The sequence below is a fragment of the Chelmon rostratus genome, chromosome 14, assembly GCF_017976325.1.
Source record: "Chelmon rostratus isolate fCheRos1 chromosome 14, fCheRos1.pri, whole genome shotgun sequence".
Classification (NCBI taxonomy): domain Eukaryota; kingdom Metazoa; phylum Chordata; class Actinopteri; order Chaetodontiformes; family Chaetodontidae; genus Chelmon; species Chelmon rostratus.
The window spans coordinates 20,785,563-20,805,536 of record NC_055671.1 but is presented as its reverse complement, the minus strand read 5'-3'; the positions used below and the strand labels follow the sequence as shown (position 1 = coordinate 20,805,536).

Genomic DNA, 19,974 nt, shown 5'->3' with positions numbered 1-19,974 from the left:
GAGGTGTCTCAGGTTAATTTATCAACATCACTCCAAAAAGAGAAAAAAATTAAACACCTATACACACTCATTTTTAAATGAGCTTGGACTAAAGTAAGGGGTCAATGCTGTGACCCCACTGCGTTTTTCAGATAATTAGGCCCAGATATAGACATCTACAGGCCGCTATTTGCACATATACAGTACTTTTTTTTATTATTCAATAATGTGTGTCCAAACTTATAGTACTCAATGTCAGTAGCACACACAGTGATTCGTCTGCTGGGCATAATTCAGAGAATTAACTTTCAGAAGAGTCCAAAATCATGCATGTACTCGAAACGCTTCAAGAACAGCTTTCAGTATACTTTGCCTTGGACAGACGTTTTAAGATAATTGTACAGGAATGATAACACTACATCCAGCGCAGATATCGTTTTTAACCATCTCTAACTGCATTAACATGCTTACAGCAGTTGCTTCTGTGGTTGTGTGTGTTCAATTATTCCTACGATGAAAACTAAGCCAAAACAAAGAACGATTTCCCGGAGGATGGCCTGAGACATACTGCTAAAAAAACTAGTTTCTGTATAAATATACTGTGTATGAAAAGCAACAATGACGTACAAGTCAAGTGTTTATGCAATGTGTAAACGAGGGATGCAGAGGAATAAGCATTGAAATGGTAATGTAACAGATTACTTTCCATGCATGTAGTGGGTTATGTACAAAATATTGAAGTACCCACATCCAGTATTTATAGTGTGCAGGATTTATATTTCATGTTATAAGCGTTAATCTTTCAGAGTTTCTTTCTAATACTCGACCAGACACATTGATAGATCGATCTCTTCTCAGGCAGCTGCTGTGGGGGAGTGGTTAGTTTGAATTTTCTTTTTTTACCCAATAGTTGAGCAGCATGAGCGCGCGCTCCTCTCTGCCTGGCCCACACCGCGCTGACGTCACCCCGGCAGTTTCTTTATAAAGCCGCAGTTCGCAGTTACAAAGTATCCTTTCTTTCATCTGAGAGCACAGAAGAAGAAACAGAACTACAATGGCCAGAACCAAGCAAACCGCCCGCAAATCCACCGGAGGAAAAGCTCCCAGGAAGCAGCTGGCGACCAAAGCTGCGCGTAAAAGTGCCCCAGCCACCGGCGGCGTGAAGAAGCCGCATCGCTACAGGCCCGGCACCGTGGCCCTGAGAGAGATCCGCCGCTACCAGAAGTCCACCGAGCTGCTGATCCGCAAGCTGCCCTTCCAGCGCCTGGTGAGGGAGATCGCCCAGGACTTCAAGACCGACCTGCGCTTCCAGAGCTCGGCCGTCATGGCTCTGCAGGAGTCCAGCGAGGCTTACCTGGTCGGGCTGTTCGAGGACACCAACCTGTGCGCCATCCACGCCAAGAGGGTCACCATCATGCCCAAAGACATCCAGCTGGCCCGTCGCATCCGCGGAGAGAGGGCTTAAACTGACCTCAGATCTGTTACACCAACAAGACAAACGGCTCTTTTAAGAGCCATACACAAACACATGAAGAGCAACATGTCCGTCATTAGATCGTAGAAGTATTGAACGACTGGCTTTAAAAACATCCCCTATTAGGAAGTTCTTAGCTGTGCTTGTCACAAATTTGATTTCCCCAGAGGGGGAATGAGTAGTGGCAGGTAGAGAGATAAAAGTAATGACTAGATGCAGTAATCAGTTAACATAAAGGTAAAAAAAAAATTGCTGTAAAACATTTCAATGTAGCTAATCTATAATATATATAGTTGGATGTATTATATAGTAGAGTGTGGTCGATATTATCGTTACAGCTTTTTTGTATGAAATGTCCTTACATATTTTATTAATACTTGACATGTAATACTCAGTGACAATACAGTCTTGTGCGGAGAAAGGCCAGTGTAACGCTCCTCAGCTGTATTTGGCGCTGGTTTTACACGCGTGGGACCTGTAGATTAGGTTTCACTTAACTTTTACATACAGCGACAACAGACGAGTCTGGTTTCCTTGAGTTCGTGTTAAGATGAACATGAAACTGATGACTTATGATCAGAAATACGCCGATGCTCCAGAGAACCTTAGTTATCATAGTGCGTTCAATGTGCATTTGTTAATTTCTAAAGCCGAGTGCATGGTTCTTACCATGCTTTACTGCATGAGATCACAATTATATGTATATATGAAAGAAATGTCGCGCTTTCAGAGTGAGTGTGTGGCTCTTAAAAGAGCCGTTTTGTTTATTGTCGACCGGGGTTTTACTTCTTGGCAACCTTGTCGGTCTTCTTCGGCAGCAGCACCGCCTGGATGTTGGGCAGCACGCCGCCCTGAGCGATGGTCACTCCGCCCAACAGCTTGTTAAGCTCCTCGTCGTTGCGGATAGCCAGCTGGAGGTGACGGGGGATGATTCTGGTCTTCTTGTTGTCGCGGGCAGCGTTTCCTGCCAGCTCCAGGATCTCAGCAGTCAGGTACTCGAGCACCGCCGCCAGGTAGACCGGAGCTCCGGCACCGACGCGCTGAGCGTAGTTGCCCTTCCTCAGCAGCCTGTGGACGCGACCGACAGGGAACTGAAGCCCAGCCCGGGAAGACCGGCTCTTTGCCTTTGCTCTCGTTTTTCCTCCTTTGCCGCGTCCAGACATTTTTGTAAGAGTTTGTGATCTCTAAGAACGGAATCTATGTATTTATAGCGATGAAGCTCCTCGCTCATTGGACAGAGTGAACGCGAACTATGATCACCCAATCAGCTATTACACTGTCTACAATGCTTCCGCATTGCGCTGTACGGGATTTTCAAAATAAAAGAGGACAACTCAAAAAGAAATCAGAGTGAATAAATATTGTATTATAAAAGTATAAAGTGCTTCTGATGCACGAAAGAGGCGTTTGTGCCATCTCACTGGACAGCCCATAAGCACCCACCGGCCTCAGTAATTGGTTCGTATTTAAAGGATATTTCATGTGTTTACTTGTGCATCTTTTCCACCACCCTACATATGTACTTCTTAGCTCCTAGCAAACATGGTCTTAGTTGATTATGAGGCATCATTTGTATATGAAAGCGCCACATGAATGCAAGCTGTTTATTGCCAGCAGTTAGTTTATTAATATTTATCATACATGTGATATATATATATATACATATATATATAGTGTGACATGTTCCTTGAATCCTAAACTTCCAGGGGCCTGTTGCACAAAAGTAGGATTTAGACATCCAGGATAAATTATTGAGCCTGGCTCAACCCAATCCAAAACAACAGAGTTCAGGCTTAATTGGTTGCACAAACGCCAGGCCAGGATAAGTAGACATGGATTTATCATGCCAGGTGAAACAAATCCTAGATAAGTTGCAGCACACTGCTCCTCAAATAGGGCCCGCAATCAATCACAGATTCACTGATTCACCATGGCATCTCGTGCAGCTTACTTCTCTCCGTTGGAGCTGGAGATAATTATGGACGCATATGATGAGGTGAAAGACCAAATTTAAAAACAAGGAAACACCGCCACTGCCGTAAAACAAAGAGAGAAAGCGTGGCTAATCATTGCAGATCGCCTGAACGCGTAAGTATTGCGCAAACACACACTCACTACTCCACTGAAACCATCACAATTACAATCCAAATAGTTTGTTAACCCATACGAACCCGGACCCATTTCTGCTTTTAGGAAAATTATGGGGGACATAAGACAGACTAAATAGACCACATACACATTTCTGACATTTTCAAAACACCACCCCCTACTGTCCAAGATCTCAAATGATGTGTCACATTGGGCGTTGAGAACTCGGATTATTTAATGTTTTCGGAAAATTTGGACGTGTGACACCTGTGTCACCGTGGGTTCTTATGGGTTAACATCCCCAAAAACGTAGTTGTATTCTGATGATGAAACATCTGGAACTACCAGTGAAACTGACTGCAGATGTGAGTAAAATCATGTAAATGCAGCTCCGTATTTGCTCCTCATGCTCCTCTGTTGTTTCATTCATTATGTGTGTGTGTCCTTTGTTCATTTTTTTTGTTTAATTTATTATTTTCAGATTAAACATGATTGGGCCCAAACAAACTTGGCAGCAAGTCAAGATAAAGTACAAGAACATCCTGCAGAACGGTAAGTGCCCTGACAAATATTATGCATGTACATACTCTGTATGCGTGCCTGCTCACATATTGTCTGTACTTATAAAAAAAAACAAAAAAACCACAAGCAAGGCACGGGTGGTGGGTCACCATTAGCTGACCTAACCCCTCAGGTGCCCATGAGGGAAATTTTGTGAACAGGAAATCCTTTCACAGCATTAATGTTCAGGTGAACATGACTTTATGACATTAATGAACACTGTACATTGCTTGTGATGTGCATTGATTGGTTTAATAGTCTACATCTTATAATTTCAGATGGTCTGCAATGCTGACTACCTGATCAGCAAAGCCAGGCCACTTTACATCAGGTAAAGTGGCCTGGCACGCTGCTGGGGGACAAAGGGCACGCTTCCAATGTCTGCACCATCTGAGGGTCAGTCCAGACAGAACATGCGATATTACTGTGGCTTGTGCTGTCCTCCATAATGTGGCCTGTCTGAGGAAGGAGAGGGCCCCCAGAGTGCCCTCAGATGACGACAGTGGTCGGCTGATCAGAGACCAATATGTTTTAAATTATTTAAGTTAAAATGCATTCTGTACATTTAAGTTGAATATGGCCTGCAATAGCAGATAGCTATTCATTTGGCCTATTGTGCTGTGTACTGTGTGTACAGGCCTGACATTTGTCCTGCATTTATTCCAGTGTGCAGACATGCAGGGTGTTTTATATACAGACCTTTGAGAATGTGTATTTATTCTTGTGATGAATAATATGCTTTGATTCTGTGCTTTCTATCTTGTAGAGCTCTGTGTGACTTCACTTTTGAAAGGAACTGATGGATTACTTGCTTTGATTTATCCTATTCAATAAAGAAACGTCATGCCATCATGTTACTGTATGATGTGTATTTTTATATTGATTCCTTTTTTTTGGAACATGTAATAAAAATAACAAAGCAAACAGACAAAAAGTGATAATAATAAAAATAAAGAAGAAAAAGAGGTGTCACCCTCTTCAATTCTTGTTGATCTCAGATTACATGAGCCAAAGGGAGTAGGAAGAAGTGTAAACTTATTAAACCCTACCCCTTAAGTACTATTACATTTTTATCAAAAAACTCATGACTGAAACATCCGGATTCATCCTCAACCTATACATGATGCACATATTCAGCAATTACTGATAAATAACGTGCACAGTATGCAGGCATTGACAGTTACATTATGTAAAGAAAAAGGGTTGTGATTTACAACACACACCCAAATACCTATTAGTCTTTACTATATCACGCAAGAATCAATTCTTTATACCTTTTTTCTTTTTCCTTTTTGACTTATGTTAGATATTTGTTATCTCTGCACACACTTTTAGTTTTACTCCACAGATCGTAACACAAAAACTTTTCAATGTAGTGCGCACTTTAAGAATCTTAAAATTTAACTCACCCCTTAATTTATAACATCCCTCTCTATCACAAAACCGTTTCTGAACATTACCTGGCAGTAAGTTATTCTTTGCTTTATACGTTATTTGCATAGTATGCATAGCATAGTATTTGCATATATATATATATATAACATATGATTGCAATTAATGATCACAAATGTTTAAATAATGACAGTGGGTCTTGTTGAATGTGATAAGAATGTGTAGTGGGAGGTGGAATAAATATTGGTTTCCATTTGTGGTAACTCTCTGAACCTGTTGCACTTTGTGTTCTAAGGAGATAAAGACAGATCAGTGGTTGTGTATTTATATATTATGAGCAGTCATACAATGAAGTTATTTGAACAGTGTGTAGCAGTCTGTTGCTTGTATGTTGGTGACATTCAGCAATCAGCATCAGGTACGGTTGAAGTAAATACTGCAAGCAATTCATTGTTTAAACATATGCATTTTCAACAAGTAACATGCATGAATTTGTTATGCGAGTTTCATGTAAATAAAAGTCCCAGAGAATATTTACAGGACTGAAATGACCACAATCCTTTGCTATCCCAGACATGTTGTAGACCACAGCAGTGATTGATCAGAATCATTAAATCAGTCCTGCACTATGACTATCTGCTGACCTGTATAATCCTGACTGCTACTGCTATCACTCAATTCCAATGTTGTCATCCATACCTTACTGGAATTATACAAGGGAAAGCAACAGTAGTTCATAGTTTCATTTTCTCCATGATTAAGAAAATGAGGAATGAGAATATATGATAATATTTTCATGCAACACCTCTCACTCTTTGACCAAATTCATTCATTAAGGTTAGGTTTTTAACCTATAGAGATATTATAAATAATTGGGATTGATTGTGTTCAAAATTTGTTACGCTTGACATGACTTTAAAGTTTACATTTCTTAATGTAATGGTAAAAGCAGTCAGTTTACACAAATGTAGGGAAACAGAAAGACTGCAGAAAATGAATATACCCAGACATAGCTTGGTAAATACTTACCAGGTAGTTCGACATTGCTTTACCTCTTAAAATATTAATCTGATCGTGTTTAAACTCATTGTAGCCACATCTCTATTCTAGTCCTAATTCCTGAGTCATGATGATATAGAATAGAAACAACGCTCTTAGTTTAGAGGTGGGTGGTCCTGAAAAGGACCTTTGTGTGGTTTGCTCGGCGGTCAGTTTACTTGGAGCTGGTGTACTTGGTGACGGCCTTGGTGCCCTCAGACACAGCGTGCTTAGCCAGCTCACCAGGGAGTAGCAGGCGGACGGCGGTTTGGATCTCCCTGGAGGTGATGGTGGAGCGCTTGTTGTAGTGAGCCAGACGAGAGGCCTCACCGGCGATGCGCTCGAAGATGTCGCCCACAAAGGAGTTCATGATACCCATGGCCTTGGAGGAGATGCCGGTATCGGGGTGGACCTGCTTCAGGACCTTGTAGACGTAGATGGCATAGCTCTCCTTCCTGGGTCTCCTCTTCTTCCTGCTGCCGGGCTTGCTGACGCTCTTTGAGACGGCTTTCTTAGAGCCCTTCTTCGCTGCTTTCTGTGGTTCAGGCATGATCGCTTTCTTTAGATTCTTTTGAACTGATGCTGTGTTGAACGCCGAGCGATTCTTATATATCACGCTCATGCAAATGAGCCAAGCTGTTGCTCGCAGATGATTGGTTATCCGCTGAGCGAGACTGAGCATGCGCATTACAAGCATGTGTTAAACATTCCTCTTTGAGAAGTCGATGTTCTAAAGGTCAAACGAGGAACACCAACCGATCTGAGCAGTTCTGAAAGGCGTTCCCATCAGTCGTTCAAAAAATGTTTCGTCATGTTGCAATGAAAACGTAACTTAAGTATGTAAGTATAACCAGGAAAATATACAATAATATCTGTCTTTAGATTATTGTGACTCATACATTGATTTAAAAGCAGGATTTTACCGTTGTAAATGTAATTGTATATCTAATTACATTTACTCAACTACTGTACTTGAGTACAGTTTTGTGGTACCTTACTTAGTATTTTCATGTCATTCCACGTTGTGCTTTACTCCACTACACTTAACAGCTATAGTATATAGTTACTAGTTAATTTAACAAAAAGATTTTCAAGACAAATGATAAACTTCTATAATACAACAGTTAATTTAACAAAAAGATTTTCAAGACAAATGATAAATACAACACATTGTTACAGACTGGTGTTCACCAACCATTTACTTTTAGAAGGAGGTGGAGCCGCTGACTCGGTGGGAGACTTTCCGACAACAGACACCGAAATAATTACATAACATTTTGGTGTTTATACAAGAATACTATTTATAAGACAGAGACTATGTCATTTTCATTCATCTTAATTAGAATGATATTTATGTGAGATATATTGGAAGTATAAGAGCAATATCATTCTTTTACTGTGCTCACCAACATATGACATACCTCTGTTAATATCAATCAACCTGGAAATCACAAGTATTATTTAACTTTAAAGAACAGAATAGACCTTTTCATACATGCAGGAAAAAAAGAAAGCATGTTTCCGCCCGGTTTCGAACCGGGGACCTTTCGCGTGTGAGGCGAACGTGATAACCACTACACTACGGAAACCGATGTACAGGTAGTCAAGGTATCATGATAATAAAGCAGTATGTGTACAATATCTACTGGAGAATGTGTTTAATCGTCATCGACATCCATGCTTCACATATTAACAGGACCTCGTATATTTTGAATTGTTTTCTCTCCTATCGACATTTTTTCTTTCTCCGCTGATCTGTTGTGAGCTGACAAAAGCACTCTCTATGCTAGCTTAGCGCACTACTACTCCATTTACTCGAGTACTGTAAGTCACTACAATTTTGAGGTACTGGTACCTAACTGAGTATTTCTATTTGATTTATACTTCACTACAACAGTTTGAACTTCTCCTCCACTGCATTTACTACTAGTTACTTTATGGATTAAGATTTCACATAAAAACAGAGATTCAGGTTGAAAAACAAGACATTGTAATACTGCAAACACACACGACTAACGTGTAGTATAACGTAGTGATAAGTGTTGTGAGTCATCAGATGCTCCTCAGTGACAGTAATGTGACTCTGAATGTCTCATGTGAAGGAAATCATCTGCTTTCTCCAAATATAAACACCTTCACTACAAAACACCATGATTTGATCTCTTTGTTTATCAGATTATTTCTGGATCACATACTCATCCAATATTTCTAAAACAAAAGTCTCATCTGTTTGTTATCAACACTTGTGACAAACTAAGATTTCATCAGAACAAAACCAAACGTAAATGCAAACTCAAATATTAAGCCTTGTCGACTTTTTTTTCTCAGTGGCTACAATAGAGGAAGTCTGCCCATGTGGGTTTGTTTGTGAGCCCTCTTTTCACATTGTTTTTGTTCCTCTTTGCCTGTTGCAAAAGTTTTGGAAATCACAAGTCAAGGCCGAAAGCCCCTCTGAAAGCCCACACGAGTGACACAATGGAGCAGTTGCCACGGAAATAAACGATGTGTTTTTGCGCATGGAAGGACGGAGACAGTGTGAAGACACAGGAAGAAATCAACATGTTGATTCTCTTTTTGGACTGACAGGGAAATTCTTCAATTGCAGGGTTTCTTTGAATTTAACAGTTTACTGTTTTTGAGTCGGTTAAAGATGCAATTACTCTTATCTCTACCATCACTGCTGTTGATAAAGCTGGAAGTGAAGTTGGTGTTGTAGCTGCCCCAGGTGGAGCTAGTTTGAACTACTTCATATAAAGTTAGCAATTAATCCAGTGGACCCTCCAAAGGGTCACCAGATAATTTTCAGGAGTCATGAGGCGATTAATGAGAAAGAAAAAAAAAAAAAAAACTTCTATAATATGGACAAAACACCTTGACATTCACAAAAACACATATTACCTGCACAGAACAGTGGTCACACCAGAAGAAAAATAAATACAAATACTCAAAATGCACAAGTATAATATTTAAACAAATGAGGTTTTAATTTTAAAACTTATTGTAACTCACTTCAGAGAGAGAAAGATTGGTGCTGTCACCATCCCTCATGTTAGCCTTCCTCTTGTCCTTTGCGCTGGTTGGAATAGTGCTGCGTGGCTTGGTATGAGCCACTTTGTTTTCCATTTACAGAGCCAGAGGTGTACACTGAAGCAACCAAGCAATGAGTTACCAGGTTATGTTGAGTTTTCAGTGTCACGAGAGTGGCTCTTCTTTAACCTGACTAGATCACCATGGTAACTCGTGCTGCACACCTTACCTGCTCTGGATTGGTTGTGTTCAGAATTTTGGACCAACCTGTCACTGATTATTTTTGTTTTATTCTCTGAGGGAAGATGTTACACATGCAAACTTGCTGAGCTGTACTTTAGTAATGTCATTAAACAAAGCTGTGTAATAACGTCAGTGCAGGTAACATAACTCTGTAAATCTACACAGCATATCATCCACAAGAATGACGAAGGCACAGCACCTATAGATGACTTACTGACTACCATGTTAGCACGCTAACATTTGCTAAAAATAAACACCAAACACAAAGCTCAGCTGACGGTTATGGAAATGTGATTAGTTTTGTGAGTATTTGGCTAAAAACTACAGGAAATGTCATGAAAAATCGCTGGATTGTCACAGTCAGTCAGGTTCGTCCTCTCAGGACTTCGACTGCGTGTACAGAAGAATATGAAAGTGATTTTAGTATAGCAGTGTGATATTGATCTAAACAAGGTGGCGGCACGTTGCTAAATTAATGACTTCTCCATTTCCAAACACAGTGATTTCATTTGACGACTGAAAGCTGTACTGAAACAAGAAAGGCAGGCATGAATTTGTCTGTCATGCAGGTTTCACGTGAATAAAAGACCCAGAGAATATTTACAGGACTGAAGTGACCAGTGACCACACCCTTCTCTGTTCCTTCGCTATTCTCAAACATGTTGTAGACCAAACAGCTGATTAATTGAGAACCATTAGTTAAGTCCTGCAGAGGGAAATACTGTACTACGACTTTATCTGCTGGCCTGTATAATTATTATTATTCAATTCCAATGTAATCATTAATGAAATTATTACAAAATTATTATTATTATTATTATTATACAAGGGAAAGCCGTAGTTCATAGTTTCATTTTCTCCATGATGAAGTTATATGACTGTCAAAGACAGAGAATGAGGAACTTACTCTTGTGGTATATTGATGATCTGCTGTACACACACACACACACACACACTGAGAGAGCGAGAAAGAGAGAGAGAGAGAGAGAGAGAGTTTATAAGCCTTGTGTCTGTTGTGTTTTATCTCAGTTGGACTTCATCAGTTCGGTGTATCTCAGCATGGAGGGGACCTACGTCAGGCACGTGGAGCTGTTGGGCTTCGAGAAACGTCTCTTCCCGAGTCAGCACTACGTAAGGCTAAAAGCATTTACTCTATAAACCCAAATCCTGCTAAAGAGGCTTCAGATCCTCTCTAAATCTGTAAATTTAGAGACTTTTCTTTAAAATCACTGGCAGGACTCAGCCAAAGTTCAGAATGCAAACAGAGAAGCTCGAATCAAGAATCCAGTCATTACAAATGATAGATTTTGGTGTTTAAGCAGAATATAATACGTTGTACCGTCTGTTTGTGCAGGTGTACATGCTGATGGTGAAATGGAGCGACCTCTCGGAAAAGCTGATCTACAGGACGTATCCTGAGATCCACACCTTCCATGTAGGTTCCTGTACACTGCAATATTAAACCTCTGTGTAGCTCAGTGGGTAAAAAAACATCTGCTCTGATACAAAATCAACCTTCTACGAATGAAATGAACCAAAGGTCTGAGGTCGAGCAGACAGAAATGCAGTTTTTGAATCTGGGTTCAGAAATGTTTTGTGTTTCGGTGACAGAAATCGCTGAAGGAGATGTTTCCCATCGAGTCTGGACAAATAGAGAAGAAGGACAGGATCATCCCTTCATTACCAGGTTAAAAAAAACATGAATTTACTTTATACTTTATATACACTGTTCGTATGTAAAAAAAACTACAGATTGTGCCACATTCTGTCTCCACTCATCTTCCTGCCATCTGGCCCCCTCAACTCTCATTTCTGCATTTTGTTTTTTTGAGGATGACATTCTCTATAGTTAGCTAGTCACTAGCACAAGTGCCACTATCATTTGATGAAGTATAAAGTAGATGCAGCACTTTAAAGATGAGGGGAAACTTACTTTTAACCCTGCGTGCAGTGATGCTCTTTCAGGAAGCACCTGTGGTTATCAAACGCATGGGGGCGAATCCACTTCCCTTTTTTTAACCTGTTGAAGCCACTGAGCGAACTGCAACGATGTTGAAATCAATGGCGAAATTTGCGAAGAGCTTTGGCAGCTGTGGGCAGCAGTGAAAGCTCAATTAACAACAACAAAAACAAGGCAAGACAAGAAAAGCAGAACAAGGACACAGCTCAAGGCGAGAGACTGATATCCATCTTCTCATCTCACTCTCATAAAGAAAACATTAGCACATTTCTTATTATGCAGAACTAATCCTCTGTGCTGACGCAGAGCAAAGATAACACTGAACATGAACTCCTCCCGCAGCTTTTTAACAGAATGACAGTATTCAAGATCAACAAGAAGTGAAACCAGTCACCGAGGCTATTCTATGGTTTCGTCATTCTGGTGTCCGAGAAACTGCAGCTTGACGCGACTTCCTGCTTTCGATTTTATAATTAGAGCCAGGTGTCATAAACTTTTAACACTGAGCAGGTTTGTGTGTTTTACCAGAAACAAATTTATGCTCCTGTTCCTGTTCAGGGTTTTTCATGAAAACAGAACTGCAACACATTCCCCTTGTGAAACCTTAATTACAAAACAAAACCTCTTACAAAGAAGAGAAAGAGAAGCAAAGACAAACCTCAAATCCTGATGCAACAGCAGCCTCCGGACGCAGGTCTGGAAATTTCCACCTCTTCAAAGTCGCATATGATATGATACAATACACAAAAGTTTAGTTTACAAGTTAGTGGATGCATGTCATCATCTACCACGAGATATTTTCTGACCATAAAATTAAAAAACTCTGCAAATCACAGTGTAGCAAACAGGTTTAAAAATATTTAATGATTGTAGTGTGATAATATTGCATTCTTACCTTAACAGGATACTTTAATTCAGAAGAAGTTCATGAAAACAGGAACCACTTCAAGCAGCTCTGACTTATTCGCCTGTTGTTTAGGAAATTACTTCAGCTTTCATTCTATTTTCGCATTTGTTTGTAACTCAAAGCCATTTTTGACAGTTTTAATTCATTCTCAAACCTTTATTCAAATTCTTCCAGGACTTTAAAGGACTTTCATTTACTATGCCGTCATACCCGTTAATATACGCCATTAATTATAGAGAGGCCACTTTGTCTGGAACAATTTGAAAACAATAAAAAGTTAATTGTCTTCAAAACTCAACTGAAAAAACATCTAACTAAATTTAAATCTTCATCATTTCTCTCGTTTTTCACGGGAATCTTCATGAAGAAGAAAAACTTCTCTGTGCAAGCAATTTAGTAATCAATCCTCAAATCTCAAAATGGCATCACTGGGAATCTTTGTCACCTGTGACCGGTCTCCACTGCTCCAGCTGATGTGGTTGCTTGTGCCCTCAGCGCCGCGGTGGCTGGACAGCCAGAAGTCGACAGAAACCAGGCAGGGCACTTTGGCGGAGTACTGCCACTCGCTCATCAACCTGCCGCCTCACATTTCCCGCTGCAAACACCTGGCCGGCTTCTTCAAGGTCCGACCAGAGGACGAGAACCCACCTGCTCCAAACACGTGAGTGCATCGCACACCTGTGCTCCCACTGCGGCTGACTTATTAGATAGTAGAACTGAGTTGGAATATATATCACTGCAAAGTTGGCATGAAGAACAAAAGAAAAATTATGATTTCTTCTGCAGACTGAAAAGAAATGAGACGTTTGTGGTGTCCAGGGAGCTAGCCAGAGGCGTCGCATCCGGTAAGATCCTCTTCACCAAATTCACCACATTCTTAAAATTACAGCTTTGATTGTGAACTCTTGCTTCTAAATTACTTTTCTTTGTATATTCTTTGCTTGTTTGTTGTATTTGATAACCTGAGGATCTTAAAACCTGCATCACTTTGCTCTGAGCGTCTCATGTTGTCACAGATGGGTTTACATTGGAGTGTGTTGGCACCTGAAGGGCCTGACTTGAGTTTTGGAAACTACATTCATCTGTTCGAATAAGTTTCCTGTAAAAGCTGCAGGTGTTTCCTGAAATTAAAGGAGATCGTTGTGTTTTGCCTCTCAGAGATTTCTGGGCCCATCATATTGGACACCTACAGAGTGATCGCAGACTTCACCAAGACGTCCAAACATGAGATCAACCTGCACACCGGAGACCAGGTGGAGATTGTGGAGAAAAATCCGAACGGTGAGAAGCGTTAAACATTCAAATATCACAGTTATTACAACCTAAAGTCTTTTTTTGGCGACCGTTACCCAAACTGTTCTGCAAACATTTTGTTATAAATTGCAGTTGTACTTGAACATCTGGATTTTTTCTCAAAATTTTAAAAAACAACCGTTAAAATGCTGATCACCCCAACAGTATTTTTTTTTTAGTTTTGAGGTTTTAGGGGTTCAAGTTTCCTTGAGCAACACCCTAAATTTTTAATCTATGTGCAGGTGTCATCTGAATAAAGATACTCAATGTATCTCAATATGAAAAGCATATATGAAAAGTTAAATACAATATTCCTTTATCTTTAGTGAATAAGACCAGATTTTGAGCTGCTGTGGTCCTGCTGTTGTGTTCAGGTTGGTGGTTCTGCCAGTGTGAGTCTAAACGAGGCTGGATTCCTGCATCTTACTTGGAGCCTCTGGATGGACCCGAGGAGGCTGAGGACCCTGAACCAAACTACGAAGGCAAGTTGTTTACACTGTTTTCTTAATTACGCAAATGCTTGTCGGTCTTGTCCCGTTTTTTTTTTTTACAGTGTTGTGTGTCCCTGCAGGTGAGCTGCACGTCACCATCAAAGCCTACAAGGCAGAGCAGGAGGACGAGATCTCTCTGGAGCTTGGTGAAACCGTCGAGGTCATTCACAAGCTCCTAGATGGCTGGTGGGTCATCAGGTATGATCTACACACAGACACGGTGAAAAGGTTATAATCTATAGTTTTAAAGCAACAGAATCACATGAAAATGTGACAGCGTGAAAAGTATCTCTGGTAGATCAGCTGAATCTGCAGCTCCCCTCAGCCACTGTACACTACCTGCTCAGCAGCAACCAGCAGACAGACACAGTTAGACACTATCTGGTGAACATGATGAAGCATTTAGCAGCTAAAGAGCCAGATTTTTCCTCAGGAGCTTCTAACGGATTCATGACTTTTTGCATTTTGTAGACATTTTTGCTCATTTATATTAGCTCATTAATCACACAGCTTATGGCCTTATAGGCAAGATGCAACTTTCAGTTAATATTGCAGGGATGAATGACGCATTGATTAAAAATTAACTGAATCATCAACATCCAAACGTAATTATGTAAATGTGTACAGTAAGTATTTATCATGTTCCCATGCTAATAATTAGCATGCAACATTTAAATCTTAACATGAGATCAGTTATCATGCTTGTGGACATGTGGCAGTCAACATGTTCGTATTTTAATGTTAGCATGTTATCCTCTTAACATGTCACGTGTTAACATGTAGTGTTAATCCAAGTACACAACCTGAGTGCAGTAAGAGATCGGAGTAGGTTCAATTACACCTAAAACAAATATGATATGAAGTATATGTCCAAACATGCAATACATATGCACATTACACCTAACAACTAATGACATGATGACACCTACGGCTGACAGGAAATTTTAAAGGTACCCACGCACTGAAGTTGTAGGCGAGTGAAAGTCTTGACATGCTGGTGGCGTTTGAGGAGGAAGAGAAATGTCAAAGTCTCACCAGTAACTCAACCATTCATTCATGAATATTTGTCAAGATATTTCACCCTGAACCAGGCCTGACACTGCCATCTGTACGGCCACATAGCTTAAGTTCATATTATCTTTGAATACTATTGTACTTGTCAGTTAATCTGGATACTTAATTTTGACTCGTAAAATGCTGTTTTGTTCAGGAAAGGAGACGAGACCGGTCATTTCCCCTCCATGTTCCTGCACAAGGCCGGCAAGAAAGAGATATATGAAGCAGAGAGGACAAAGGTGCAGGGACAGAAACCACCACCTCGCAGGTACATCAAAGATCACACAGGACGACTGTAAAATCAAGAATTTTTAAACAGCTGAAAATATACAATGTGTCACTGAAAAGTCTGTTTTCTTTTTTATGTGAAAAGCTCATGCACGTTTCAGGAATGTGACAGAATGTAGCTGAATCATCAACAGTCTAATATTTAAATGCTAACCTGCACAGTTAGCATTTATCATGCTAGCAGTAAGCACATACTATTTAGAATCTTAACATGAGCTCAGCTATCATGCTTGTGCACATGTAAGATTCAGCATGTTAGCATTTTAATGTTTGCGTGTTAGCCTGTTGATGTGCCATCTGTTCAACTGTTAATGCAAACGCATGAGTTCTAGCTTATTTAGAAAATACAAACTGACAAAATCAAACATATCTAACTTATTTGTTCTTCAGAAATGGAGGTTGCTTTCACGCTGGGGCTTCTCTCTACATTAAAAACACTTGCAACTGATGGAACAATGATTCATTTTCATTTTTAAATCTTGCTCTTAATATTTTGAAACTCAATACATTCTGGGATTCAGAAGCACTGAAACAAGCTGGAGATCAACACTCAGTACCTCTACTTACCAGGACAACTCTGTGCACATTCTTTTTCGGTCTCAGGTCCACCATCCGAAATGCGAAGAGCATCCACAGCAAGTCTCGGCAGAGGATCAGCCAGGACGCCTACCGCAGGAACAGCCGTCGATACCTCCAGCAGAAGGGCGGCCGCCTCGCCGAGCCGCACAGGAACTCCAAGAATGCTGAAAAGTCACCGCTGAGGGAGAGGAAGAACCAGGGTACTGAAACCATGATCACACTGACACGTTTCCAGGGCAGTTTATCACACCTGTGCCAAGTTAACATTTATCTCCAGGCAATGGTTAAACCGCAAAAAACTCATTTCTGTTGATCAAAATTACATATTTACCAGTTTTTCCATGAAAACAAGCCCTTCATGCATCAAAGATGTAACTCTGCACCTTCCCCTTCAATTAGTTTGTGCAGATCTAAGCAGACCCCGCCTTTATCTCCACCCACCCCTCCAACACTCACCTGCAGCTTCGACTCTGCTCATCAAACACCTCAAACAAACCTCTTCAGCAGCTTAACTGTTCAGAGATTATACTGGAGATCAGCACTTGACATGAATCATCATGTAGCTTAGCAGGCTAAGGCTGGCTAACGTTAAACAGCACGCTGCAGATTTGTTTGGACAAAGTCAACAGATAAAACACAAGAAAAGTAAACTTACCAGCATGGAAATGCTCAGGCATGGTATTGCTTATTTAGCTTATGATTTGTCTTGTAGCATATATATATATATATATAAAACACCACATAGACATGTTACCAAGGTTAAAATAAAATCAGTCTGACCACACATGCTTTTGCTATTTGAATCCACCAGACAACATTCCCGACCAGTCTAGCTCCAGTTCTGAGAGCGAGCTGAAGAAGGAGGCTCCGGTCATCCCTCCACGGCCCAGCCCGGAGCTCATCCTGGAGCGCTGTAGCGACAACACCCGCAAGAAAGTCAGCATCCACAAGTCACGCCCCAGCGCCACCTGCTAGAATGGAGATTCACCGTGCGTCTTAGAAGTTGCAATGAAATAGCCTTTGAGAGCTTCTTTTCTTCGTCTATTTGTATACGAGTATGAGAGCAAACCAAAGTGAGATAGGCAGGTGGTTATTTGAGAAAAATATATAGAAATTAGAATGTACAGGGAAATAAATAAGGAATTTTGACACAAAGGTGGAAACCATTTTTTTAATTGTTTGTGACTGTAAAGAATAACTTCATTCTTTTTTTGTTGTCAAAAATTCCTGTGTAAAGACCATGATAGAGCGTCTCCCAATATTTTCTGACTTCCTGTATGTGGTTCTCAGCTCTAAGCCCATTGGGTCCTACTAAAGTAATAAATCTCACACATATGTAGTTTCAATTTTTAAGGTTCAATTATTACAGCTTCTATAGGTAGTTTTCAACCAAACAAATAGGAGAAAATATTGCATTTGTTGGGGGCCATTTTTAGCAGCGGTTTAATCCACATTTGGTGCTCTAGTTTGGGGCAACAGGATGGTGTTATAAGAATAGTTTTTGTGCTTGCTGTTTTGGTCTTTTGAGAGAAATTTGGAGATTTGGTGACAAAAGGACAGATACAAAAAAATCACCAGCCCCTCTGTGTGAGTTTTTTAAATATCTTTCCTTTGGTGCCATCTGGTTGCCATGTCAAGAATAACCAACAACCACACAAATAGAAACTGAATGAGGGCACAGTCACACACTTGTGAAATTAACATTGGCAAACATTCGCCTCTCATTCACTTCCATTCAATGCTTCACTTTTACGTTCAACTTCATGTTCAACTTTAGTGAACTTTGCCCGGCGAGTTCGCAGCCTCGACGTAAGAACAAAGACATGTGTGTGTTCGACTCAGTTTGGCTGCCATTGTCACATCCTGCGCTGCCTACATTCAGCAGGCTTTGGTTTGATGTGTTCACCTCTACTTCGCTATTGGCTGCTGCTGTTCATATTTACATTGCGAGAAAAAGAAACGATGTAAAAGCTGTATTTCTTAGTGAAAGCTGAATTTATTTTGTTTAGCATTATTAAAAGATTTTTTTTGATAAAATGAATATTGTTTCTGTTTGTAACATACGTGTGGAAGCATTTAGATCTATCTCTATTATATTCTGTAGCTTTGCTTTTATTTATTTGCTTATGTATACAATAATAAAGCAAAATGGTAAGCTTTTATTTCTGCAGGCTTCATGTTTCCTCAAATTGTAACAGTGATGCAAACACCAAACTCACTACAAAATATCTTTTGTATTAACGAACCTTTTACTAATATACTTCAAACTGAGCCTTTTCAAATTAAATCTGTCACTTACTGTATGTTCTTCTGACTTTCCTCATTGTATCAGGCTGCTGTCATTCTGACTGAAGAGCAGTTCTTTGACAGCAAAGTAGGTGAAGGTTTCCAGGTTTTGTGGGACAAACAGGACAGGAGAATGTTACAGAGAATGTAGGTCTGTCTTTAAAAAGCCTCAAAGTCAATAACCTGCAGCACATTTAGAAACGAGGCTGAGGATGCAGAGGACACAACATCAGAAGTTCAGGTTTTCACTCATAAAATACCTGATGAAAAAAGACACTTAAACTATCAATATGAGAACTGTAGCTGCATATAAGTGTGATAGATCCCATACTGTACATGTGAAAACATACAGCAACAGTTATTTAAGGGTTTGATCACTCAAAGTATTGATGGCATTTAGTCTAACAGGCCAAACCACAAGATGTTCAGTAAGCTATCATTGAAAGAGAGTTTCTAAATCTCTAAAAAGTAAACTTTTCAAGAGCTCAGAAAAACAGCCTGTTTTGAGCTTTGTGATGATGCTTTTTCCGAGTAATACAAGAGGCATTTTAAATAGTTTATTTACTTTAAGAAGTAGGAGAATTTTCTCAGCCCATAAAGGAACACTTCATCCTTCAGTTTATCACAAACATTCAATATCAGCACATTTGGAGATTTGTACATTTACTTCATTTGTGCGTTTTCTTGATTTATTTATTTACATCATTCTGTTAAGTGTAATGGTGTTACACTATTAAAATCGTTTGTGCTTTCTGAATATCCAATGATTAGCTGGATTGCAAATAATTAAAAATATCACGATAAAAACATTGACCCCGACGTGATTTGAACACGCAACCTTCTGATCTGGAGTCAGACGCGCTACCGTTGCGCCACGAGGTCTTACATTTTTAGTTTCGATATGTACGTAGAAGAACATGAAGGTTTCTACACTCTGAATGGTATGGTTGGTTATGATATTGTGTCAATCTCCACGGTGACACATCTATCAGCAACAGTAACATAATGTTGGAAGAAGTTAAACAGAACAGCAGCTAGCTTGCGAGGTTTAGCTAGGTTAACGGCTAAAGCTACCCTGCTAACACAAGCAAACTGGACAAGGGAACAAAGTCGTTTCTTAACAATTTGGCGAAAAACAGCCGCTAGTTTACCTGTAGCGTTAACTTCGTTCTTAAATGTGCAGATAATGAAGAAGTATGGATATATTCACCTGTTAATCGACGACAGCACCAGTTTTACGATGTGCAAAGTTATCGTGATGCGATGCCATCGGCACTTTCGTGTTATGTATGTTAACTAGCTGGCTAACCTA

At 40.1% G+C, this 19,974-nt stretch overlaps 4 protein-coding genes and 2 non-coding genes across 6 annotated transcripts; 2 read left to right on the top strand and 4 right to left on the bottom strand.

The window, feature by feature from the left end:
* Nucleotides 1–1,033: 1,033 nt before the first annotated feature.
* LOC121616805 (histone H3-like) lies at nucleotides 1,034–1,444 on the top strand. Its single transcript, XM_041951613.1, has one exon. The coding sequence runs from the start codon at nucleotides 1,034–1,036 to the stop codon at nucleotides 1,442–1,444; it is 411 nt and encodes a 136-aa protein (XP_041807547.1).
* Nucleotides 1,445–2,235: 791 nt separating this feature from the next.
* Nucleotides 2,236–2,616, bottom strand: LOC121616806 (histone H2A). The gene has a single exon (XM_041951614.1). The coding sequence runs from the start codon at nucleotides 2,614–2,616 to the stop codon at nucleotides 2,236–2,238; it is 381 nt and encodes a 126-aa protein (XP_041807548.1).
* A 3,054-nt stretch (nucleotides 2,617–5,670) lies between these two features.
* Nucleotides 5,671–7,096, bottom strand: LOC121616807 (histone H2B 1/2-like). The gene has a single exon (XM_041951615.1). The coding sequence runs from the start codon at nucleotides 7,080–7,082 to the stop codon at nucleotides 6,708–6,710; it is 375 nt and encodes a 124-aa protein (XP_041807549.1). The 5' UTR covers nucleotides 7,083–7,096; the 3' UTR covers nucleotides 5,671–6,707.
* A 952-nt stretch (nucleotides 7,097–8,048) lies between these two features.
* On the bottom strand, nucleotides 8,049–8,121 carry trnav-cac. The gene has a single exon. It is a non-coding gene; the product is annotated as a tRNA-Val (tRNA).
* Nucleotides 8,122–10,798: 2,677 nt separating this feature from the next.
* Nucleotides 10,799–18,538, top strand: ncf1 (neutrophil cytosolic factor 1). Its single transcript, XM_041951595.1, has 11 exons — nucleotides 10,799–10,933; nucleotides 11,157–11,237; nucleotides 11,414–11,489; nucleotides 13,165–13,330; nucleotides 13,456–13,514; nucleotides 13,828–13,950; nucleotides 14,337–14,444; nucleotides 14,534–14,651; nucleotides 15,664–15,777; nucleotides 16,401–16,576; nucleotides 17,188–18,538. Exons 1-11 carry the CDS (start codon nucleotides 10,862–10,864, stop codon nucleotides 17,349–17,351), a joined length of 1,257 nt encoding a protein of 418 aa, XP_041807529.1. The 5' UTR covers nucleotides 10,799–10,861; the 3' UTR covers nucleotides 17,352–18,538.
* A 934-nt stretch (nucleotides 18,539–19,472) lies between these two features.
* On the bottom strand, nucleotides 19,473–19,544 carry trnaw-cca. The gene has a single exon. It is a non-coding gene; the product is annotated as a tRNA-Trp (tRNA).
* Nucleotides 19,545–19,974: the final 430 nt, after the last annotated feature.